Genomic DNA, 21853 nt, shown 5'->3' with positions numbered 1-21853 from the left:
TAGAGGCCTCATTGTGGCCAGTGAGGGAGGACGGACTCTGGTTGGGATGGAGGAGGGGAGCCCCTGACCCTTCCATGGTGGACTGAGGGGGAGGTTTATCCATGTTGTGATTGGGGTGCCCTTTAATGATGGTGTCCTGATCTCTCTGCAGCTGGGTTTTGCTGGTGTGTGTGAAACACAACTTTTGATATTTTTTGGCAAAATGTTGTTAGACATGTCAATTTTCTCGCCGGAAACAGCATTTTTTTGGTAAGATTTAGCCCAACCATATAGTAATTATATGCTGTGGTGCCATCTGTGTACTAGGAACTGAATCAAGAATGCTGCAGAATTTCAAATGGAAATCCTTTGAATTAACACATAACATAACCCCATTATAATATGTATGTTATAAGAGATATTAAAGTTGGTGAAGAGTGATTCTGAAGCAACGAAAAATAGATGTTCATAAGTGGCAACAAAACGAAAAAGCATGGGGCCTGTAGCATTGCTGATGCTAAATTTAAAATGCCAGCTGAGGAAGCCCCCCTGGAGCCCCAAGATCCCTAATCTGTTGCAGCTCATATCGAGCAAAAGATAGATCTGAAAAGTCATCAAATAATTCACTGCAAAGGAAGTGAGATGATCTTCAATGCTCTGATTTTAAAATAGTCATCCCTGTTTTCAAATCCTTCCGTGGCCTTGCCCTCCCCATCACTGTATCTCCTTGACCCATACAATCTTTCGAGATTCCTGCTGTCCTCCAATTCCATCTCTTGCAAATTCCCAGTTTTAATTATGCTACCATTAATGACCTTGTCTTAGTATCAAATTCGGTCTGATAACTTTCCTGTGAAGCGACTTAAGATGTTTTTCCACATTAGATGCAGTATTTAAATGCAGCGTTGTTATCCTCCACAGTATCAAAGAACAAATGATAATGAGGCATTTATGAAATGCTAGCCTTTTCTTTTGAAAAAGGGCTGTGAAGGTAGTACTGATGTTGTGTACCTGCAGTGTTCTGTCAATCTCTTCTTCCCCTCACCAAAATTTAATTCAACATTTTTCTGCCTTAGGCTCAGTAGCAGATCTAAAGATTACAATCAGAGTTCATGAAGGGGAAATTTGAACCTCATTGTGCTTTGCATATCCTAATTTGAATGGACACCTTCACCCTGTGTGTGTAACTACTCACTGTCTGTTTGTTTGATAGCTGACCCGCCCAGCTCAGGACCTGCTGATGTCAGTATGCACCAACTGCTCTACACATGGGACAGAGGACATGGAGGTTATGTCGAATCTCATCAAAATTCGCCTGAAGCCTAAAGTGTTGCTGAACCATTACATGCTGTGCATTAAGTGAGTAATTGAACCACCAGCTGTCCTGTTAACTGTACCCAGGAGGGATTAGGAAGCCAGACAGATTATGGAGGCCAAAGGGAAACAATCCTAGAAATTGAGAAATAAACACAGAATGCTGGAAAAACTTAGCAGGTGTGGCAGCACCTGTGGAGAGAAGAAGCAGAGTCCAATATTACTTCTTCAGAACTCAAAGACTAAAAGTTGGGAAGGTGTACTTCATCCAAAGCTAGGGTGCCATTGATATAAGATAGCTGCTAATAAATCGGATAAGAAATTCAGAAGAAGCTGCTTTACCCAGGCAGCCGTTGCTATGCAGTTAGTTGAGCTGAATAGGAGAAGCTATAGAAGTATATGATGGAGGAAGAATTGGAGTTTGATGAAGAAGGGGAGGAGGGATCACACGTGGAACATAAACACCGGCATGGACCAGTTGGACTGAATGGCATTTTTTTTGGTCTATGCATTCAGTGTAACAAAGGATCATTTTTACAAATTTGTTTATGTACTTCAATTTCTCTCACAGCCTTTACTTGTACTTTAATTGATGTAGAAACCTGCTGTGTGTAGCATGCTTGGGTCATCACTGACGACTATTTTAATCATAGGTCCTGGATGATGACTGTGTGTGCTCCCTGCAAGACAACGTCTCAGTCTTGCAATACACTGGAGATTCTGTACCTGCGAACTGTCTGATCTGAGTTAGATTTCCTTATCCTAATATATCAAAGATGCTAGATTCATTTTTTGAGTTGGATCAGAATCCAATCAAAGTGTGCTATCCACTGCACTGGCCAGTATCTCCATAGATTGCTGTTGGTATTTGAAAAGTACTTGCAAATGTATTAAATCAGATGAATAATTTGTAAATGCAGATTCATTTTGCCGTGTGAATAACCAATTGTAAAGTCATACAGCATAGAAAGAGGCCATTCTGTGCATTGTGCCTGTGCAAACTCTTTTGGAATAACTGGACAGTTCTTTCAAATTCCTTGCTCTTTCCTCGTAGCTTTGCGGTTTTTGTACTTCATGCGTTCATCCAATTCCCTTCTGAAAGTTATTATTCAGTCTGTTTTCATTACCATTTTGAGCAGTGAATTTTGAATGTCATGTTACATCTATACTACATAATAATATAAAACAAATGTATAAGTGCTTTGCTTTAATGTTTTTCCCCTACGATTTCATCCCAGGGAGTTACTGAATGCTCACCGGGATAACCTGGGGACGCTTGTGAAGTTTGTGATTTTTAACGAATTGTCGAATGCACGGAACCCAAACAACATGCAGATCCTTTACACGGTGCTACAGCACAACTCTGAGCTGGCCCCCAAGGTGAGCCCTTCACTACATATAGTCAATCACATCAGACCTGGAGCTTCACACACACTAAACATTGGACAAAAAAATGTACGTCAAAGCGGAAGTACTACCTGTGCACAACTCTGTGAACAGGACACTACCAATCTGGGTGGGGGAGGGGGGGAGCGGATGAAAAGGGCAAATGATGAATCACTTTTCTCCAGCAACTGATTGGAGAGCAATAGACCTGAGGACTGGTGTGTACTTTGCCAGTTATTAAGTGAAGGGCCTTTGGGAGGATCAAAACAGGGAGTTGACACTGATCGATTGTGATTGTGCAACTCATTTCTTGACAGCTTCAGATACAGGATGTTCTTCTAGATTTTGAGAGTGATTACAACGTGGGACTCATTATCTCATGGAGTTAAGACAAATAGCATAGATACATTTAACACAGAACAAGATAAACACAAGGGAGAAAGGAATAGAAGGAAATACCGATAGGATTATATGAAGAGGAGTGGAGGGATGTTCATGTGGAACATAGACCAGTCAGCTAATTGGCCTGTTCCTATACAGTAAATTCTATCGATATGATTCATACCGAAGCTAAACAAAATGCAAGGAATTAAACAGTCCACGTACCTTCATCTGATATCCCCTCCTCTTCCCTTGTAACTTCAACCCCAGGGGGCATTGAAGCTGGTTGTAGCTATATTCACTGAGAGCAGCGACATGATTACAGACCAGAAACTGAACTTGACACATCTCTGATCTGCGTGGCTCAGACTGGACCACACTATCAACAGGTTGAACTGCTCTATCTCTTTGTATCTGTTAGCTGGTTAGTGATTAGGTTGATGTGATTTGTGCAGAGTTTTGTGGGGCAGCTGTGTTGTATGTATATTAAGGTTGTTTTTTTTTTCCTATTAGTACCTGGCCATGGTGTTCCAGGACCTACTCACCAATAAGGACGATTACCTTCGTGCATCTCGAGCGCTACTGCGGGAAATTATTAAACAGACAAAACACGAGATTAACTTTCCGTCCTTCTGCCTGGGTTTGATGCAGGAGCGTAAGGAACAGACTTATCTAGAAATGGAGTTTAAGGTGGGCACTGTTTTGTAAGTACAGCTATGTAGTACACAAATTCAAGTAACTAAGCTGATGGGAGGAAATCACAAAGTGACACCTAAAGTTATCAAAATACCTAACCTTCTGTTTGTTAGAATTTTATTCTTTGCTGTCACCCTTTGCAATGCTACATGCTGCCGTACAATTCCATTGCATTTTTCTTAAACCTCAGCCAGTTGGCCATTCTTCAAATGGGAGCCAGCAGCAGATACCCTGACAGATTACCCCACAGCCCCTGCTTTACCAGACGTAATGTTACACTGTTCCCTTGGTGTTAAGTCAGTAAAGATGTGCAATCTTCCCTGATCTTATTGAGTGACAAAATAAGCTGGAGAGTTTGAATGGACATTCCTGTGTTTGTTTGTGTGGCTCAGTACCACACCGGACTATGAATTTGTCAATTGAGCCATTTGATGAGTCATTTAAAAGAATTGATTGATTTCCATGGAAACTATAGAGTTACCCATCAGCGTAGGTGCAGATCGGCAGCAAGATTCTCGTCTGCTTTGAGGCTTGAGGCTTCGTGATTTAGATCAGCAGGATTGTGGTGTGCAACAAACACATCACGCAATTTGGATATTGTTTGATATAACTCCGAGTGGCAGCAAAGTGTCCAAGGGAAGAGATAAATCAACAACATCCCTTCCCCATTACATTTGATAAATTGCCATCATCTTTTTATGGTTTGGCTATGGCAGAGACTGTGAGGAATCTGAATTCACCTATGATAATATAGAATCCCTATAGTGTAGAAGGCGGCCATTTGACCCATCGAGTCTGCACTGACAACAATCCCACTCATGTCCTATCCCTGTAACTCCACATATTTCCCTGCTAATCCCCCTGACACTAAGGGGCAACTAAGAATGGCCAATCACCTGTACATGCATATGGGAGGAAACTGGAGCACCCGGAGGAAACCCATGCAGACACGGGGAGAACTGAGGCCAGAATTGAACCTGTGTCCTTGGTGCTGTGAGGCAGCAGTGCTAACCACTGTGCTGCTGTTGGCTTTTACGACCCCGGAGTCTACAGCAAGTAACAAATATCTACGACAGTGACTGCTGAATGCCACAAAAAGAAGTGGCAATCTATCACCTTATTTATTGGGTTTTCTTTTGTCTTTTCACGTAATTAATATAACAAATGCATTTTACAGCCAGGCATACTAAGTTGCTTTCTTGATTATATAGGAGCGTTTTGTGATCCAAGTGACGGACCTGCTGACCCTGTCAATGATGTTGGGGATTACAGCTCAAGTAAAAGAAGCAGGACTTGCCTGGGACAAAGGCGAGAAGAAGAGTAAGGAATTGCACAGGGCGAGCAGCGGGGTCAGACAACTCTCTCTGGAAATTGTGTGATTGGACTAAACTGTTAAAATCTCAGGGCACTTTACAGCCAATGAAATACTTTTTGAAGCATAGTCACTGCTGTAATGTAGAGAACGTAGCAGCAAATTTTCACTCACCAAACTCCCACAAAAGTCCCATTCTGGAGACTTGAGTATGTAATTTAGGTGAAATACTGGAGAAGTTTTAAACTGTCTAAGGGTGCAATTCTTTACTGGAGACATTGAACTGAGGCCCCACTTTCCCTCTCTTGTAAACCTGTAAGATCCTGTTGTACTATTTTGAAGGAGAGCAGGGCAGTTCTTCCCAGTGTCATGGCCCTTGTTTATCCCTTTACAGAAAGCTTAACGAAAATAGATTCTCTGGGCATTATCGCATTGATGTTTATGAGAACTTGATGTGTGCAAATTGGCTGTTGAGTTTCCTACATTACAGCAACAACTGTACTTTAAAAAAGTATTTCATTGTTTGGAAAGTGTGTTGGAGAACCCTGAGATTATGGAAGGTGCTCTCTAAATGCAAGTTCTTTGAATCATGTCATATTAGCAACTTGAGATACCGGATAAGCAGATTAAGAGGAACTTTAGGCATTATATAAGGCTCCATGGGTATTTTCTTAAGTAGCTCACAAAGATAGAAAGCTTAGGGATACATGTTTACAGGTATACCTTTAAATGAAGCAGGCTGCGTTCGTCAGGCAGTGTTTTCCTTATTGTAGTTGCTTGGTCCCCAGATTGCAGTGTATGAATTAACTGCCATTAAATTTTATATTCCAATGGGGGATTCAATGTTAACTCTATATTAATACAATAAATGAGAATTGTGTTGCTGCCAGAAGCCTGTGCAGAACAGGGAGCAATAATGAACATCATTGTATTACACCCTGCCTATTAAACTCATTGCGGCATATGACCTGTTATCTGCTTGCAACCTTCAGCTGCTTGTGTTCTTGATATCTTTGCTTGTTTTATAGTTTATGTGCCAAAATGTACTCACGTTGATGAGGTTATAAATTTGATCTGCTTAACTTATCACCATGAGGGCACTGAATGGGCCTGTTTCTGTTCTCTGTTCTGTGTAGGCCCCAGATGGAATTTAGGCCAGGAAAATCTCAGCATTCATCCATGCTTGAGTCAATTGATATTGGTTATGTTTGTAGGGCACTACAATCAAATGGTTGGACGGTTTACTTTGATTGTTTACCATCATTGGCAGATACAAGTACAAACAAGCAGCTTTGGTATTTGTGTGAATTTTAATCTGGGGACATGGAGTTGATTAAAGGTCAGCCTTATGGAATGGCAGAGCAGGCTTGAGGGGACAGTAAGCACATTCCTGCTCTTATTTCTCATATTCTTAATGGCTTTGAGAAACCTAGTCAATGGATGTATGAAAGATGCATGTCTTTTGTCTTTCTCTCTCTCCTGGATTGAAGACCTGGAAGGACTCCGTGCATTTCAGACTCAGATTGCAACTATCCAGCGAGATGCTGTGTGGTGGCTTCACACTGTGGTTCCCACCATCTGCAAACTGAATCCTAAGGATTACATCCATTGGTATGTGCCCAGATTTGGAGGCTGACTTCAGTGTTGTATGTAGTACCAGGGAAACCCTCCTGTCTCAGTCATATTTTTTCACTGGAACAGTACAGTCATCACACTTGCCTATGATGTCAACATTTCACCTAGACAATGTAATTCTTTCCTGGTTAAATTGGAAAGTTTTTATGCAACAAAACAGATAAATGTTGTAGTGGGTGTGGAAAGTTTTAGTTTTAGCTAAGTTTTGATTCTTACATTAGAAACGTCTTCACCATCAGCATCTTTTCTGCAAGGAGTATTACAATTCATTGCTTTGAAAGGACAGTGGGCCTAGTAATATTTCTAGTAATTTGTACATTACTTTTGAATCTAATTAGAATAATGAAGTGGGCTTATTCCAAACATTCTACAATCATGGTTCTTTGAGATGTAGGAGCATTTTGACAACCTTGCATATATATAGATTTCCATTTTTGTGACCCTGAGCTGCATTTATGGAGAAACTGGATAAATACACGAGAATTAGAGGCTGATAAAATTAGGTGAGAAGGAGAGAAGCTCAAAACAAAACATAACGCCCAGTTGGAATAGATCAGTCGCTTTCTAATTTCTCTTTATAAATGCAGACAGACTTAATGGGAACTTGCAGCATTTTCTGTTTGTGCTAAGTAGCTTATTGTGGAGGGAGCAGAGGACCTTCCTCTTCTACATCCTCATGATGGAGTGCTTATGTCAAAGTACCCTCTCAGGAGATGAGGCATTTCCCAGGCCCAAGGGGATGTGTTGACCTGATTAGCAATATGCTAGTTGACAATTTTTCTCTTCTCTGATCCAGTGATAGCTATAACTCAGTTGTTTCACTCCTGTTTTGAATCAGAAGGTTTTGATTCAAGTGTCATTTTAGAGATGAGTACAAAATCTAGACTGACTCTCAATATTACTACTGAGGGAGTTCTGCACTGCCAAAGGTGATGTTTTTTGGATGAAGCATCCAAGACCCTGTCAACTCTCTAAGGTGGATGTAAAACTCTCATGGCAGCAGTCTGAAGAGCAGGGAAGTTCCACCTCCATTGGAAGTGTCCTGGCCAATAATGATTGCTCAGCTAACATCACTAAAACACAGATAATCTATTTATCTCATTGTTTGAGGGGCCTTGCTGTGCATAAATTGATTGTTGAGTTTCCAGTAGGGACTGAGTTTCCAATGAGGTACTCCAAAAGTATCTAATTTGCTGTAAGGTGCTTTGGGATATTCTGTGGTTGTGAAAAAACACTTTCAAAACGTAAGTTCTTTCTCTCGGAAGTTTAAAGTGAATATGAGTGGTAGATCAGTCTGTATGCTATTCTGTGCCTGTTCTTAAGTGAAGTTTCAATGTAACCATCCTTCTTGCAGTTTGCACAAGGTGCTCTTCACTGAACAGCCAGAGACATACTACAAATGGGATAACTGGCCTCCGGAGAGTGACAGAAAGTAAGCACGTTATTTTCAACAAGTGAAGAGAGCACTTAGAGTATGTTAACTCAAGATGATGACAATGAGGCTTTTCCCTGTCCGGTTGAAACCCATACACAGCTGAAAAAAATGTTTTCATTAAGAGCTTCTATTTCAACTAGAGGCTTCAGGCCTATCCATATTCAATAATGTTAGGGACCAGGTAAGAAACTTCAAGGCACATTGTGAAGTTAGTCCTTCTTTTGGCATTAGGGTGAGTGTATGTGTTCTGCTGCAAGTATGATTCAAATGACCCATTTGGAAGCTTTTATTAAAATTAACTTTATTTAAGAATACAGTTCTTACAAAATAACAAAAATAATTAGCACAACATTACTAATTCCTTAAACATGACAAAAGAGCTATTCATCTCTATAGGTTCAATTTCGGCAGTAAGCTCATGGACATAAATCCCTCTTCAGAATTAGCACAAAACAGATATGTTCGCATGGGTGCTACATTTGCAGCCTTTTAATCCCTCTCGGCAGATACAGAGAGACTCCTGTCTTCTGACTCCCACACAGCAATTTCCAGAGAAGAATATATCCTCAAACAATAGAACTTAAGAGAAATAAACTGAGGCCAAAATGTTATGGCTGTTCACACTGGTGGGATTTTCCCATCCCACTGCAGTGAATGGAGATTTGGCTGAGTGCGCAGGAGCGTGGTGTGAACGGCTAGTAAGCTCGCACCCCTAGTCTCTGGCAAATCTCAGTCTCCAGACTTCAAAGCAAAAAAGGGCTACTTCTCTCTGTAGCTTCCAAGCAGCAAGTGACTTGATTTTTCTGTGTAAGCCTAGATCCACCCAATCACATGACTTTACATGTCAAGCAACCTAATCAAGTCCCACTCTGCAAAATCCCAGGGAAAAACACTAACAAACCTGGATTAAAACAAACATTGTAGCAATTAAGATCGATTTTGCTGCTGCAGTAACAACAAGCTATCGGATGCAGCCACAATGGCACCAATAACAAAACAAACTGCCAAAACAGATCCTGCAGAAGAAACATGACTGACATAAATTTCTTGAAGGTACAGTATCATCACACAACCTGCTCCAAAATCTCTGCTCATATTTTGACAGCTGTGAAAAATTCCACCATAGCAGCTGAGACATTTTAAAATAATTGACAATATTCTAAATAAAGCAACCCCCAGCATTCTTCGAGAAAGAATCAGTTTACCCTATCTTAGTGTTAGTGAGTTGTTTAGAAACTCCAGGATCTGGAATCACATCTTTGATAAATACTAAGCAATTCTTCCTTGGGCTATACCTGATCTGTGTACCACATTTTGTTGAAATCCTTCCATTATTTTTTGTGATATGTTGTTACATTGCCCACCTTCAGTGACAGTGGCACTTATGAGCTGTCTCAGGGTGTGGCAAGGTTCCCTGCCAATGTGTTGCTGAATTATATCCAACGTCTAATAGTGACTTGAGTTACCATTTAAATACATAGGCAAGGATTTTGTTTCTGTTTCTGCTGCATTAACAAATCTCTGAATTCTACAACTGGTGTTTCAGCGCTGTGAGGCAGCCAATGCCCAGAATAGGATTGAGCACTTTATTGATGGTTTCCCTCTCACAGGGCCAGATAGCTTTTTGAAGTTTATTATCTGTGCTCACAGACAAGAAAATGAAACTGACGCATTGTATCCTTTTCATTTGCATAAATCCAATAGTTTAAATGCAACTGGCTAAAAGAAATTGAATTGGAACATTAAATTTGGCTTTAATTTCCTGAGTTCTTAGGACTTTGCTCCAAAGGATAACAAGTCCAACTTCTTCAGGTTCTCCACATTTACTTTGTTAAACCCCTCAGAATATAGCACACCTCCATTTAACCTTCTCTAGTCATGTGGAGAAACTGGTAGGATCTATAAGCAAAGGACACATCGGCAAAAGTTTTAAGAGAAAATGTGCGGTACAGTCATTAGCACTGCTGACTCACGGTGCCTGGGACCTCAGTTCGATTCCCAGCTTGGGTCACTGTCTGTGCGGAGTCTGCACGTTTTCCCTGTGTCTGCGTAAGTTTCCTCCAGGTGCTCTGGTTTCTTCCCACTGTCCAAAGATGTGTGGGTTAGATGGTTTGGCCATGCTAAATTGCCTCTTAGTGTCAGTGGACCAGCAAGGCTAAATGTATGGGGATATGGCCTGGGTGGGATTGTGATTGGTGCAGTCTCGATGGGCTGAATAGCCTCCTTCTGCACTGTGGGATTCTACGCTCCTATGAATGAGAAATAGTTTTATGCAGCAAGTTTTCGTCATCTGGAATGCACTGCCTGAAAGGGTAGTGCAAACAGCTTCAATCATAACTTTCTAAAGGGAATTAGATAAATATTTGAAAACTAAAAAAAATCATGAAAAGGGGGAAACAGCAGGGGTAGTGGGTCAAATTGGATAATAGACAAAATAACCTCCTTCTGAGCTATGATTTCTGTGGGAAAGCCATAGAAAGAGATCTTGATTGTACATATACATTATTTATTAAAAGTTCACCAATGGTTAGCAAGACCATAAAAAAAAGCAAATCCAGCATAAGCTTTATTTCTAGAGGAATCAGATTGAAATGTAGGGAGGTTATGCTAAACCTGCGTTAAACCTTGGTTTGATTGCCCTTAGAGTATTGTGTACTGTTCTGGTCCCCAAACAAGAAAAATATTGTATAACCAATGGGGAGGGTGCAGAGATGATATACAAGGATGATATCAGAAATGCATGCTATGTGGAAAAGTCTCTTGGTAAAAAGAAGGCTGAGGGGTGACCTAATAAAAGTCTTTAAAATTATGAAAGGTTTTGATAGAACAGGTACAGAAAGAATGTTTCTTCTTGTGGGGAAGAGCATAACTAGAGGATTTCCCCAGGAAATTCAATTGAGTATCCATAGAGAATGCGTCACTCATGAGGGAGTAGTTAAGGTGATTAATACAGATGGATTTTAGGGGAAATTAGACAAGCAGAGGAGGGAGATAGGAAATAGTGGGTTACGATCAAAACATTTGATGAGGAAGCTTGGGTGGATCATAAACACTGGCATGGACTGATTGGGCCGAATTATCCAATTTGACCTACTACCCCTGCTGTTTCGCCATTTTCATGAATTTTTTTAGTTTTCAAATATTTATCTAATTCCCTTTAGAAAGTTATGATTGAAGCTGTTTGCACTACCCTTTCAGGCAGTGCATTCCTGATGACGAAAACTTGCTGCATAAAACTTTTCTCATTTCATAGGATCATAGAATCCTACAGTGCAGAAGGAGGCCATTCAGCCCCTCGAGACTGCACCAACCACAATCCCACTCAGGCCATAATCCCATATCTTTATCCTTGCTGGTCCCCTGACACTAAGAGGCAATTTAGCATGGCCAAACCACCTAACCCGCACATCTTTGGACTGTGGGAGGAAACTGGAGCACCTGGGCATGCTACTGTGCTGTATAACATGTAATACATTTCACTCCCCCTCAGTTTCTTCCTGCGGTTGTGCTCGGAGGTCCCACTCCTGGAGGACACTCTGATGCGGATCCTGGTCATTGGGCTGTCACGAGACCTGTCGCTGGGACCAGCTGATGCCATGGAACTTGCTGACCATCTGGTGAAACGTGCTGCATCAGTGCAGGCTGACGGTAAGATGACTGTGTGTGATCGAGACCAGCATGTATTATCCACCCCTAGTCAGGAAGGTAGTAAAGGTGGTGGTGAGCTTTCTTCATGAACACGTCACAGTTAGTTTGAGAATTGATTTCCTCTGTAACACCTCCCAAAGTCCACCCACTGCCCCACCTGGAAGGACACAGGAAACAGGAAATGGGCATGAGGTCAGTGAGAATATAGTTCTCCCCCAAGTCACGCATCATTCTGACTTGAGAATATTTCATGGAGACTTGACCAAAATCCTGGAACTCCCTATCTAACAGCACTGTGAGAGCACTTTCACATGGCTTAGAAAGGTTCAGAAGAAAGGTGGCCCACTACTGACTTCTGAAGGCCAACCAGGAATAGATAATAAATGCCAGTGACATCCATGACCCAAAGATCAGTTTCCTTTTAAATGCCAAGGTGTGATCAGTTTTGAAACTGCAACAGTATGTGAAGATCACATGTGTTACAACATTAAGTAATCCATGTGCAGTGTGGGAGCAGAGCAGTGGACTATTTGTAGCTGTTGTGCATACAACATGAATATTCCTAAAAGCAATTATCAATAGACACTATTGAAGGAAGTGAGAATGGAAATTGCAACAGCGTTGGCCATAGACTTCCAATCTTCTCTGGACCTAGGAGAGATCAAATAAACTGGTTGGACTTGAACCTGGTGTTGTGAGACTTTTTACCTAGGGGAGATGTCAGAAGACTGGAGAATTGCTAATGTTACACCTTTATTCAAAAAACTTGTAAGGATAGTTCCAGCAATTATAGGCCAGCCAGTTTTACATCAATGTTGGGTAAGCTTCTAGAAACAATTATTTGGTGTGTAATTAATAGTCACATGGAAAACTATGGGTTGATTAGGAAAAACCAACATGGAACTTGCAGGAGTTTTTGAGGAGGTTACAGAAAGGATCGATGAGGGTAATGGTGTCGAAGTAGTGTATGTGGACTTTCAGAAGGCATTCAATACAATACTTGTGAGAAAACTTCTAGCTCATGGAATAAAAAGGACAAGAGCACCGTGGATGCGAAATTGGCTGAAGAATAGGAAACAGAATAATGGATATTTTTTGGGCTGGAGCTGGGTTTGTAGTGGTGTTCCCAGGCATCGATGTTGGGACTCTTGTTTTTCCTGATGTACACTAATGATCTAGATCTTGGTGTGCAGGGAACAATTCCAAAGTTTGCGGATAACACAAAACTTGGAAGTATTATAAATGTGAAGCGGACCTTGTAGAACTTCAAAAGAACATAGGCAAATTGGTGAAATGGGCAGATAGGCTGCAGATCTAATTCACAGGATCACAGAATACTACAATGCAGAAGAGGCCCATCGAATCTGAAATGCCCTGACCTGCCCACCTAATCCCACTTGCCAGTACTTGGCCCATACATAGCCTTGAATGTTATGGTGTGCCAAGTATTCATGCAGGTACTTTTTAAAGCCCATCCAACATCTTTTCATAAATGTTCCATCCCAGGCAGCATCCTGGTAAATCTCCTCTGCACCCCTTCATTGTGTTCATGTCTTTTCTATAATGTGGTGACCAGAACTGCATACAATACCCCAGCTGTGGCCTCACCGAAGTTCTATACAACCCTATCGTGATCTCTCTGCTTTTGTAATCTATACCCCGATTGAAAGAGGTGAGTGTACCATATGCCTTTTTATCACTGTATTTACCTGCCTTTCTGTCTTCAGAGATCTAAAAACAAAAATGCCAAGGTCTCTTTGTTCTTCAGAACTTCCCAGTGTCAGCCCCTTCGTAGTATACTTCCCTGTCAAGTTATTTCTTCCAAAGTGCATCACCTCACACTTCTCGGGGTTAAATTCCATCTGCCACTTATTCGTCCATTTGACCATTTTGACTATATCTTCCTGTACCCAAGACACTCAACCTCACTGTTAACCACCCGGCCAATCATTGTGTCATCAGCAAACTTACTGATCCTGGCTTTCCCCCCTGCATAGTCATCTATGTTACTTATATAAATGACGAACAATAGGGGGCCCAGGAGAGTTAGTGAGATTTTGCAAGCCCAGGCAATGTGCAGGGCTATGTGGAAAAGGCAAAGGGATGATACTGAGTCATAATGCTTGTTTGGAGAGCATTTGTCTGGGCTTGCGAAATCTCACTAACTGTCCTGGCTGGAGACAATACACATCTACACAGAGGGTGGTGAGTGCCTGGAACAAGCTGCTAGAAGTTGTGGTAGAGGCGGGTATAATTTTCTCTTTTGAAAAGCATTTAGATTGTTACATGGGTACGATGGGTATACAGGGATATGGACCAAATGTGGGCAATTGGGATTAGCTTAGAGGTTTTAAAAAAAAGGGTGGCATGGACAAGTTGGGCTGAAGGACCTGTTTCCGTGCTGTAAATCTTTATGACTCTATGACATCTCTTTAACCTGTGCTCAGCCCTCTCTTCACTCACATTGTCTGCACCTCTAAGTCTTGATTACGTGTAGAGACTCGCATTCCAACCATTAATTTGTAAATTGAGTTTGTGTCTTTATATGCCCTGGTTGTGAACAGAACTCCCACTCACTTGATGAAGGGGCAGTGCTCCAAAAGCTTGTGGCTTGTGCTACCAAATAAATCTGTTGGACTTTAACCTGGTGTTGTGAGACTTCTTACTGTGCTTACCCCAGTCTAATGCTGACATCTACACCTAATGTTTATACTCCATATGAGCCTCCTCCTACCCTTTTCATCTAACCTTTTCAACATAACCTTCTGTTTTTTTTCTCTGTGATGTGCTTATCCAGCTCTCCTTAAATGCATCTGGCCTATTCATGTTCATAAACTAACCTGAACAAGTCAATAACTAAATACTATATGCTGATTTCATCATCATGTCAGTGTTAAAATATCTGCTAAAATGCATTAGTTTCTCATCCATTTTACTTATGCTGAGTTAGTAGAATCTTCAACTGCCAGAGGAACCAAATTCTCTGTATCTACGCTATCAACTCCCTTCACCCTTCAACCAATTCAACTCAAGGAATGCAATCCACTTTTATTCCAACCTGTCTTAAAAATTTAAGCTCAGTAAGTAAATATGTATCCAGAAGTAAGCATGTAAATGTGTATTTATAAATAAGTAATTAGGTATTCTGGCTTGATGTTACCACCCATGGCAGATGATTGCTTCACACGTGCATCTGTGCACAGTAGTAACCATATCAATGAACGCGCTGCCTCCTGTGCTAATACTTCTTTCTCCAATTATAGATGCCTCTCAGTACCTGATGTTCACATGCTTATTTTAGTATAGCAGTGAGCTGATATACCAAGCATTCGTTTGCTGGGGTGGTAACATCAATCCGTGCACAACAGTAACCCACGGAGTAATGTCACAACCCCCTGTGCTAAAATTGCTGTCTCCAGTTATAAATGTCTATCATTACAACCAGCATCCTCAACATGTCTAAACTACCCTTTATGCTTGTGAAAGGTTTTTTTTAGAATGAAAATGCTAGATATGCATAGCAAATCGTTCAACATCCAGCACCGAGAAGGAATGTTTCAGGTCAAAGCTTCCTCAGAGTTCCAGTGAATGGTTCTTTCTGCCAAAGTTTTCCCCAAAACGCACATGCTTGTTTTTGTGTTATTTGTGAACTGTGTAATTTTTTAAAAAAACGTGTTCAATTACTTCGTAATTTCTGTTTCAGACCTGGAAGTTCTTCATGTGGAGAGGATTCAGCTAATTGATGCAGTTTTGAACTTGTGCACCTACCATCACCCTGAAAATATTCAGCTGCCACCAGGGTTTGTCCAAGCCTAATCACCCCAACCTGAGCAAAGCTTATTTAATTGTTTTTCAAAATGCAGATGTTAAAAGCTGTCATGAGGAAATAAACACTAACTATATTATCTTTACAGCAAAACAAATTGGATATTGCTGATGTAACTGAACTGTACTTTCGCAATTTCAGCTTCGTATAATCATAGTTTGTAGAATCATACAGCAAAGGAGGACACCATTCAGCCCATTCTGTCTCTGCAGGCTCTTTGAAAGATCTATCCAATGTGTCCCAATCTCTGGTTCTTTCCCAGAGTCTTGCAATTTTGTTTTGATTTTTTTTAAAGAAATAATGAAATCCTATTCATTATTAAGTCTGCTTCACCATTTTTTCATGAAATGTATTTTCAATCATAACAAGCTGCTGTGTTCCTAACAAAAAAAAACTATCCCATTTTCCCTCGCTTGTACAACTTATGGAGAAGAATTAGCCTGCTGCTCAAATGACTGACACTGAAAAGTGCATGCATTCACCTTGGGACAGAATCAGGTTCTGCTGTGATGCTCTGCACACTTCAACAGCCTGTAAATGCACATTGACTGGACTTGTATGTAGAATGACTATTTGTGTCAGGGGCTTGTGCCCCAGGCACTTCCCTGTATAAGTCAGTGTCAGATAAAGGAGATAAATTTGAGACAGTGATGATAGAAAGAGCAACAGGAGTGCTTGCAAATTTGACTGCTGTGAGCAATTTGGTGTTCAGATGGCCGTTGTTTTGCAGTATGTTGATGCAATCGCCCACTATATTCATGGTGGTTGGACATGCTTTATGCCTATGATTTTTTTGCTGTTTGATCTCCATCCAGGAGATTGGGTATATCTATATATAGAGAGAGATAGACAATTGGCAGTTTCCTGTGGTGTTTTTCCGCTTGCCTCTGGAGGGCTTATGTACATTATGCATATGCACAATATACATATATTAATGAATAGATAATGCATAAATGTATAATGCATAATGTATGATATGAGCATGTAATATACATTACATAATATGTATATTAGATACAGTACATAGTCAATAATGCATGAAATGTACTTAATATTGACATATATGCTATTTATGTCGATATGTTAGGTATCATATGTATAATTCATAATATATAATCTATGGAATGTGATTCTCAAAGGTAGCCATATCTAAATTGACATGATGTTTATAGCTTACCCAGATATTTTGGTGTGTCATAATCTTTGAACACCCTCCCCAAGAATTATAACTGTCTTTGTTATTTGTATGAAATGTTCCCCTGTAATATGCAGCAAAAACATATCAGTCTTGCCACGTTACTGCCATCTGTGAATGGGTTTTTGTTTTTCATCCTCCCAGGTATCAGCCCCCTGCTCTAGCTATTTCTTCGTTGTACTGGAAGGCTTGGCTGCTCCTATTGGTTGTGAATGCCTTTAACCCGCAAAATATTGGTGAGTTTGATTGTGAATTGCAGTTGCCACTTTCCAAAAAACAGGCAGCTCTTTAGTTAAGTCATGCAGTCTGCTCTATGTTACATCTGTCGATGTAACTGAAAGTGGAAAGGCTTTTAATAATCTACCTGCTGGGTAGGTTATTTAGAGTTCTCTGTGTTCAGTTTTGCAAATTGGTAATTTTTTTCATAAGGAAGTGTTTGGTGCAAGTAAGCACACCTTGTGGTATCATATTAAACAACATAGTCCAGAGGGTTCCAGGTTCGACTCCTGGTCTGGGAACTTCAGACCGTGTAGCTTTCAGATTGGTTTTGGAACTTGGGAAGAGTAAAACTAGCCAAGGCACCAGTTTGGATGCTGATGACCCCTGCCAGGAAGGACAAGCAAACTTAGTGAGGATAGAATCTGGTTTAGTTGTAACATTCGCCACATTTGTCAAGCAGCTGCTGCTTTTCACTACCTCCCTGTATACAAAGGAACAGTTACATGGATGAGGCTGTGCAACTGGATCTAAGTGCAAGTGATGGTGATGGTTTTCAATATAAGAGGGAAGTGAGAGAATATAATTGTGGATTAGCTGCAATTGTTCCACAGTATTTTGTATGGATAAAGCAATGCTTATGAAGGGAGGATTGATATGTCACTCAGTGATGATATATCAATGGCATAGAGAAAGATAGAACAAGAGGTTTTAATCTCCTTTTTCAAGAAGTAATTTGAAGAAAAATTAACTGTCTTCCTCTCTATCCATTAATCCTGACTGGGTGGAAAACCAGCTTCAGTAATGCAGGCCTGTACCCTTGTCACTGAGTTGCAGCGTCAGCAAATGGCAACTTCACCCAATTATCCCATCTACAAAGGAGACTAAGTCAACCACTTCAGTTATGTATGCTTTTGACTTGTAGGAATCATATGATTCCATTAGAGAGGGTGCAGAGAAGTTTCACCAGTTTCACCAGGTCTGGAGTGTTTCTTCCCCTTAGAAGAGGGGTCAATAACCAGGGAACATAGATTTAAGGTAAGGAGGTTTGAGGAAAAGCTTTTTCACCCAGAGGGTGGTGGGAATTTGGAACTCTGTGCCTGAAAGGATGGTAGAGGCGGGAACCCTCACAATATTTAAGAAGCATTTATTTGAGCACTTGAAACACTATGGCATGCATGGCTACAGACCAGGTACTGGAAAATGGGGTTAGAATAGGTAGATGCTTGATGGCTGGTGCAGACATGATGAGCTGGAGGGCCTCTTTATGTACTGTAAAATTCTTTAAACTCTTGAAATGTTACTCTTGTAACATTCTAAGTATTTATATCTGAGTTGACTTATTTGATTGTTTAGTGAATGGTAATGAAACATTTTTTTATATCTGTAGGTTTGGCTGCATGGGAAGGGTACCCAACCCTGAAGATGCTGATGGAAATGGTGATGACAAAGTGAGTGATAAAGGTTCCTGTCATGCCTTGACTCTAAGACTATAGCAACACTATAGCATCTCTGACAAGAAAAAGATGTTTCAGGACCCTGTGGCTGTTAAATGGGCCCTGGCTGTGAGGTGTGGACTGGCTTCTGGCTATGAGAAGTGGACTGGCCTGTCTACTTCTGAGGGGGGTAACAATTATGCTGTTTCCCCTTTTATTATTCCAAACTCAAGAATTGCCTGTCTACCTATCTCAAATTGTTTTCCTTTTGTGGAGCTTAGAACTTCTATAGCCCTGAATCACCCAGTCATTTAGGTTAACTGCTTCTGCTGTGGAATTAAACAATCATCTAAATAATCTGTTTCAACTACTACAGCAATTCACACCTAATCATCTTCAGACGCTGTCATGCTTTTAGAATGCCCTGATCACTTTTAGAGGCTTGCCTGCCCTTGGAAATGCTGGCCGTTACTGTTGCTAGGCAGATTTCGACCTTTCTGGCCTCTTTATATTCTTGTTACTGTTGCTGCCAGGCAAATCCTTGACATTCAATATGAATTGAGAAGGCAGTGCCTCTTAAGCTTGACACCACATGTGGGATAGCTCCAGTGCCATGTCAAGCATATTTTGAAAAATGTTTCAAGTGTCTATGTACCCCTGGAGTGCTTTCCTTTACTACTGTAAAGCCTCTTTTTGTAATGTAGAAAATTATGCTGATGCTTTCAAAATTCACCTCCAGGGAACAGAGCTATGTGCAGTTGTATAAGTACATTGGCATAAATCTGTAACTTGGTGTCCAGAGGATGTAAACTGCAGCTATAGATCTCTGAGTGTTAGTACAGTGTAATCCCAGCCTCAGTAAAGTTGGCAGGAACAAGTCAGTTTCCTTTTCACTTGATAGGTATCATGAAAAATTATAGGAGTAGCAGTTGCAGGAGTATCAGTGTGTTTGATCCCACTGTTGGCTTGTTTCTCTCATTTCTGGTAGATGCGGAGTGAACAGAAATGCAGATGACTTTTGTTAGGGAACCAGAATTTGATTTGCCTGGTGTAATTACCTGCTGCACGGTGTGCCTGATTTCCTTTCTCTGTACCTTCCACCCTCCTCAATTCTGCAGAGATCAAGAAGTGCACAAACCAGTATGGTAGAACTCACGTGACAAAAAGGTGGGAAGCCTTAAGAATGAATTAAAAAGGAGAAACTGGAAATATACAGTAGATCAATCAGTAGCTATAAAGAAAACAGCGGTTATAATGTTTTAGCTGCTTATTCTTTATCACAACCCCTTTGGTTGTGAGGAAGCGTATACATCTGACGTTTCATAACCTGCCTTTCCTCTTACAGATGCTGACTGGCTTGCTATGTTTTTCTGTTTATTTCTCAGCTCTTTGTGAGAGTGGAAAGATCATGTGCAGCATGAGCACCAGCACAGGCCCAAAAGCACGTTTTTGTGTTGTGTAACCCATAGCGTCATAGAGGTACACAGCACAGAAAAAAGCCCTTCAGCCTATCGTGTCTGTGTCAGTCAAAGACAAACCACCAAGCTATTTTAATCCCATTTTCCAGCACTGGGCCCACAGCCTTGTAGGTCTTGGCATTGCAAATGCCCATCTAAACACTTCTTAAATATTATGAAGATCTTTGCTTCTACCACCCTTTCAGGCAGGACATTCCAGACTCCTACCAGCCTTCGGGTGCAAAGGTGTTTCCTCATGTCCCCTCCTGCTCCTTGCTTTAAATCTATGCCCACTAGTCATTGATTCCTCCACCAAGGGGAATGGTTTCTTCCTATCTACTTGATTTATGCTTCTCATAATCTTATACATCACAATTATGTCCCTCCTCTGCTCCAAGGAATACAACCCCAGTCTATCCAATCTCTCTTCATTACTAAAACGTTCCAGCCTAGGCAACATCCTGGTAAATCTCCTCTGCACCCTTTCCAGTGCTAACACATCCCTCCAATAATGTGGATCCCAAGATGGCACACTATACTCTGGTTGTGGCTGAACCAATGTTTTATGTAGTTCCATCACTCTGTAATTTATGAGCAGCTGCTGCTGTATTCTACCATTGTACTGAGGTAACCTACCACTCTCTCTGACAACCTGCTAGAACTCCAGAACTCTCATGAGAGCATAAGAACTAGGAGCAGCCCTCGAGCCTGCTCCACCATTCAATAAGATCATGGCTGATCTTTTTATGGACTCAGCCCCACTTATCGCCCGCTCACCACAATCCTTAATTCCTTTATTGTTTGAATATTTATCTGTCCTTGCCTCAAAAGCATTCAATGAGATAGCCTCAACTGCTTCACTGGGCAGAGAATTCTACAGATTCACAACCCTTTGGATGAAGACATTCCTCCTCAACTCAGTTCTAAATCTGCTCCCCCTTCTTTTGAAGCCAGGCCCTCTAGTTCTAGTTTCACTTGCCAGTGGAAACAACCTCCCTGCTTCTGTCTTATCTGTTCCCTTCCTAAAGTTACATGTGTCTTTCAGATCTCCTCTCATTCTTCTGAATTTCAATGAGCATTGTCCCAGTCTACTCAGTCTCTCCTGATAAGCTAATCCTCTCAACTCCGGGATCAATCTAGTGAATCGCCTCTGCACCCCCTCCAGTGCGAGTACATCCTTTCTCAAGTAAAGAGACCAAATCTGTACACAGTACTCCAGATGTGGTCACACCAGCATCTTATAGAGCTGCAACATAACCTCGCTATTTTTAAAATCCATCCCTCTAGCAATGAAGGACAAAATTCCATTTGCCTTCTGAATTACGGACTGCATCTGCAAACCAACATTTTGTGATTCATGCACAGGGACACCCAGATCCTACTGTGCAGCAGCATGTTTTACCCATTTAAATAATAGTCCATTTTGCTGTTATTCCTACCAAAATGGATGACCTTACATTTACCAACATTGTACTCCATCTGCCAGACCCTGGCCCACTAACTTAGACTATCTATATCTCTTTGTAAACTTTCAATGTCCTGTGCACACTTTGCTCTGCCACTCATCTTAGTGTCATCTGCGAATTTTGACACAGTATCCTTGGTCCCCAACTCCAAAGCATCTATGCAACTTGTAAACAATTGCAGTCTCAACACTGATCCCTGAGGTATACCACTAGTCACTGATCGCCAGCCAGAAAAACACCCACACTTTGCTTTCTGTTAGTGAACCAGTCTTCTATCCATGCTAATACATTGTCCATAACACCATGCACCTTATGTAGCAGCCTTTGGTGCAGCAGCTTGTCAAATGCCTTCTGGAAGTCCAGATACACCACATCCATAGGTTCCCCATTGTAAACATGCTGGGCCCAATTTTACCATTTCCATTCTAAGAACTGAATCAGGGCGCAATTCTGATCCAACTTGGAAATCTG

General features: G+C 41.1%; 1 protein-coding gene across 3 annotated transcripts in view; it reads left to right on the top strand.

The window, feature by feature from the left end:
• Window positions 1-21853, top strand: part of ints1 (integrator complex subunit 1) — a 105003-nt gene that overhangs the window by 21105 nt on the left and 62045 nt on the right. For all 3 annotated transcript variants that reach the window (XM_080206441.1, XM_080206440.1, XM_080206442.1), the window contains exons 9-18: window positions 1193-1338; window positions 2532-2673; window positions 3574-3750; window positions 4968-5076; window positions 6559-6679; window positions 8058-8135; window positions 11629-11786; window positions 15490-15586; window positions 16952-17043; window positions 18414-18474. In XM_080206441.1, the coding sequence (XP_080062567.1) occupies window positions 1193-1338; window positions 2532-2673; window positions 3574-3750; window positions 4968-5076; window positions 6559-6679; window positions 8058-8135; window positions 11629-11786; window positions 15490-15586; window positions 16952-17043; window positions 18414-18474 (1181 nt within the window). The remainder of the gene's footprint in view (window positions 1-1192; window positions 1339-2531; window positions 2674-3573; window positions 3751-4967; window positions 5077-6558; window positions 6680-8057; window positions 8136-11628; window positions 11787-15489; window positions 15587-16951; window positions 17044-18413; window positions 18475-21853) is intronic.

This window comes from Carcharhinus amblyrhynchos, chromosome 18 (assembly GCF_965287045.1).
Source record: "Carcharhinus amblyrhynchos chromosome 18, sCarAmb.v2.hapA, whole genome shotgun sequence".
Lineage (NCBI taxonomy): Eukaryota > Metazoa > Chordata > Chondrichthyes > Carcharhiniformes > Carcharhinidae > Carcharhinus > Carcharhinus amblyrhynchos.
This window is presented reverse-complemented; position numbering and strand designations above follow the sequence as displayed.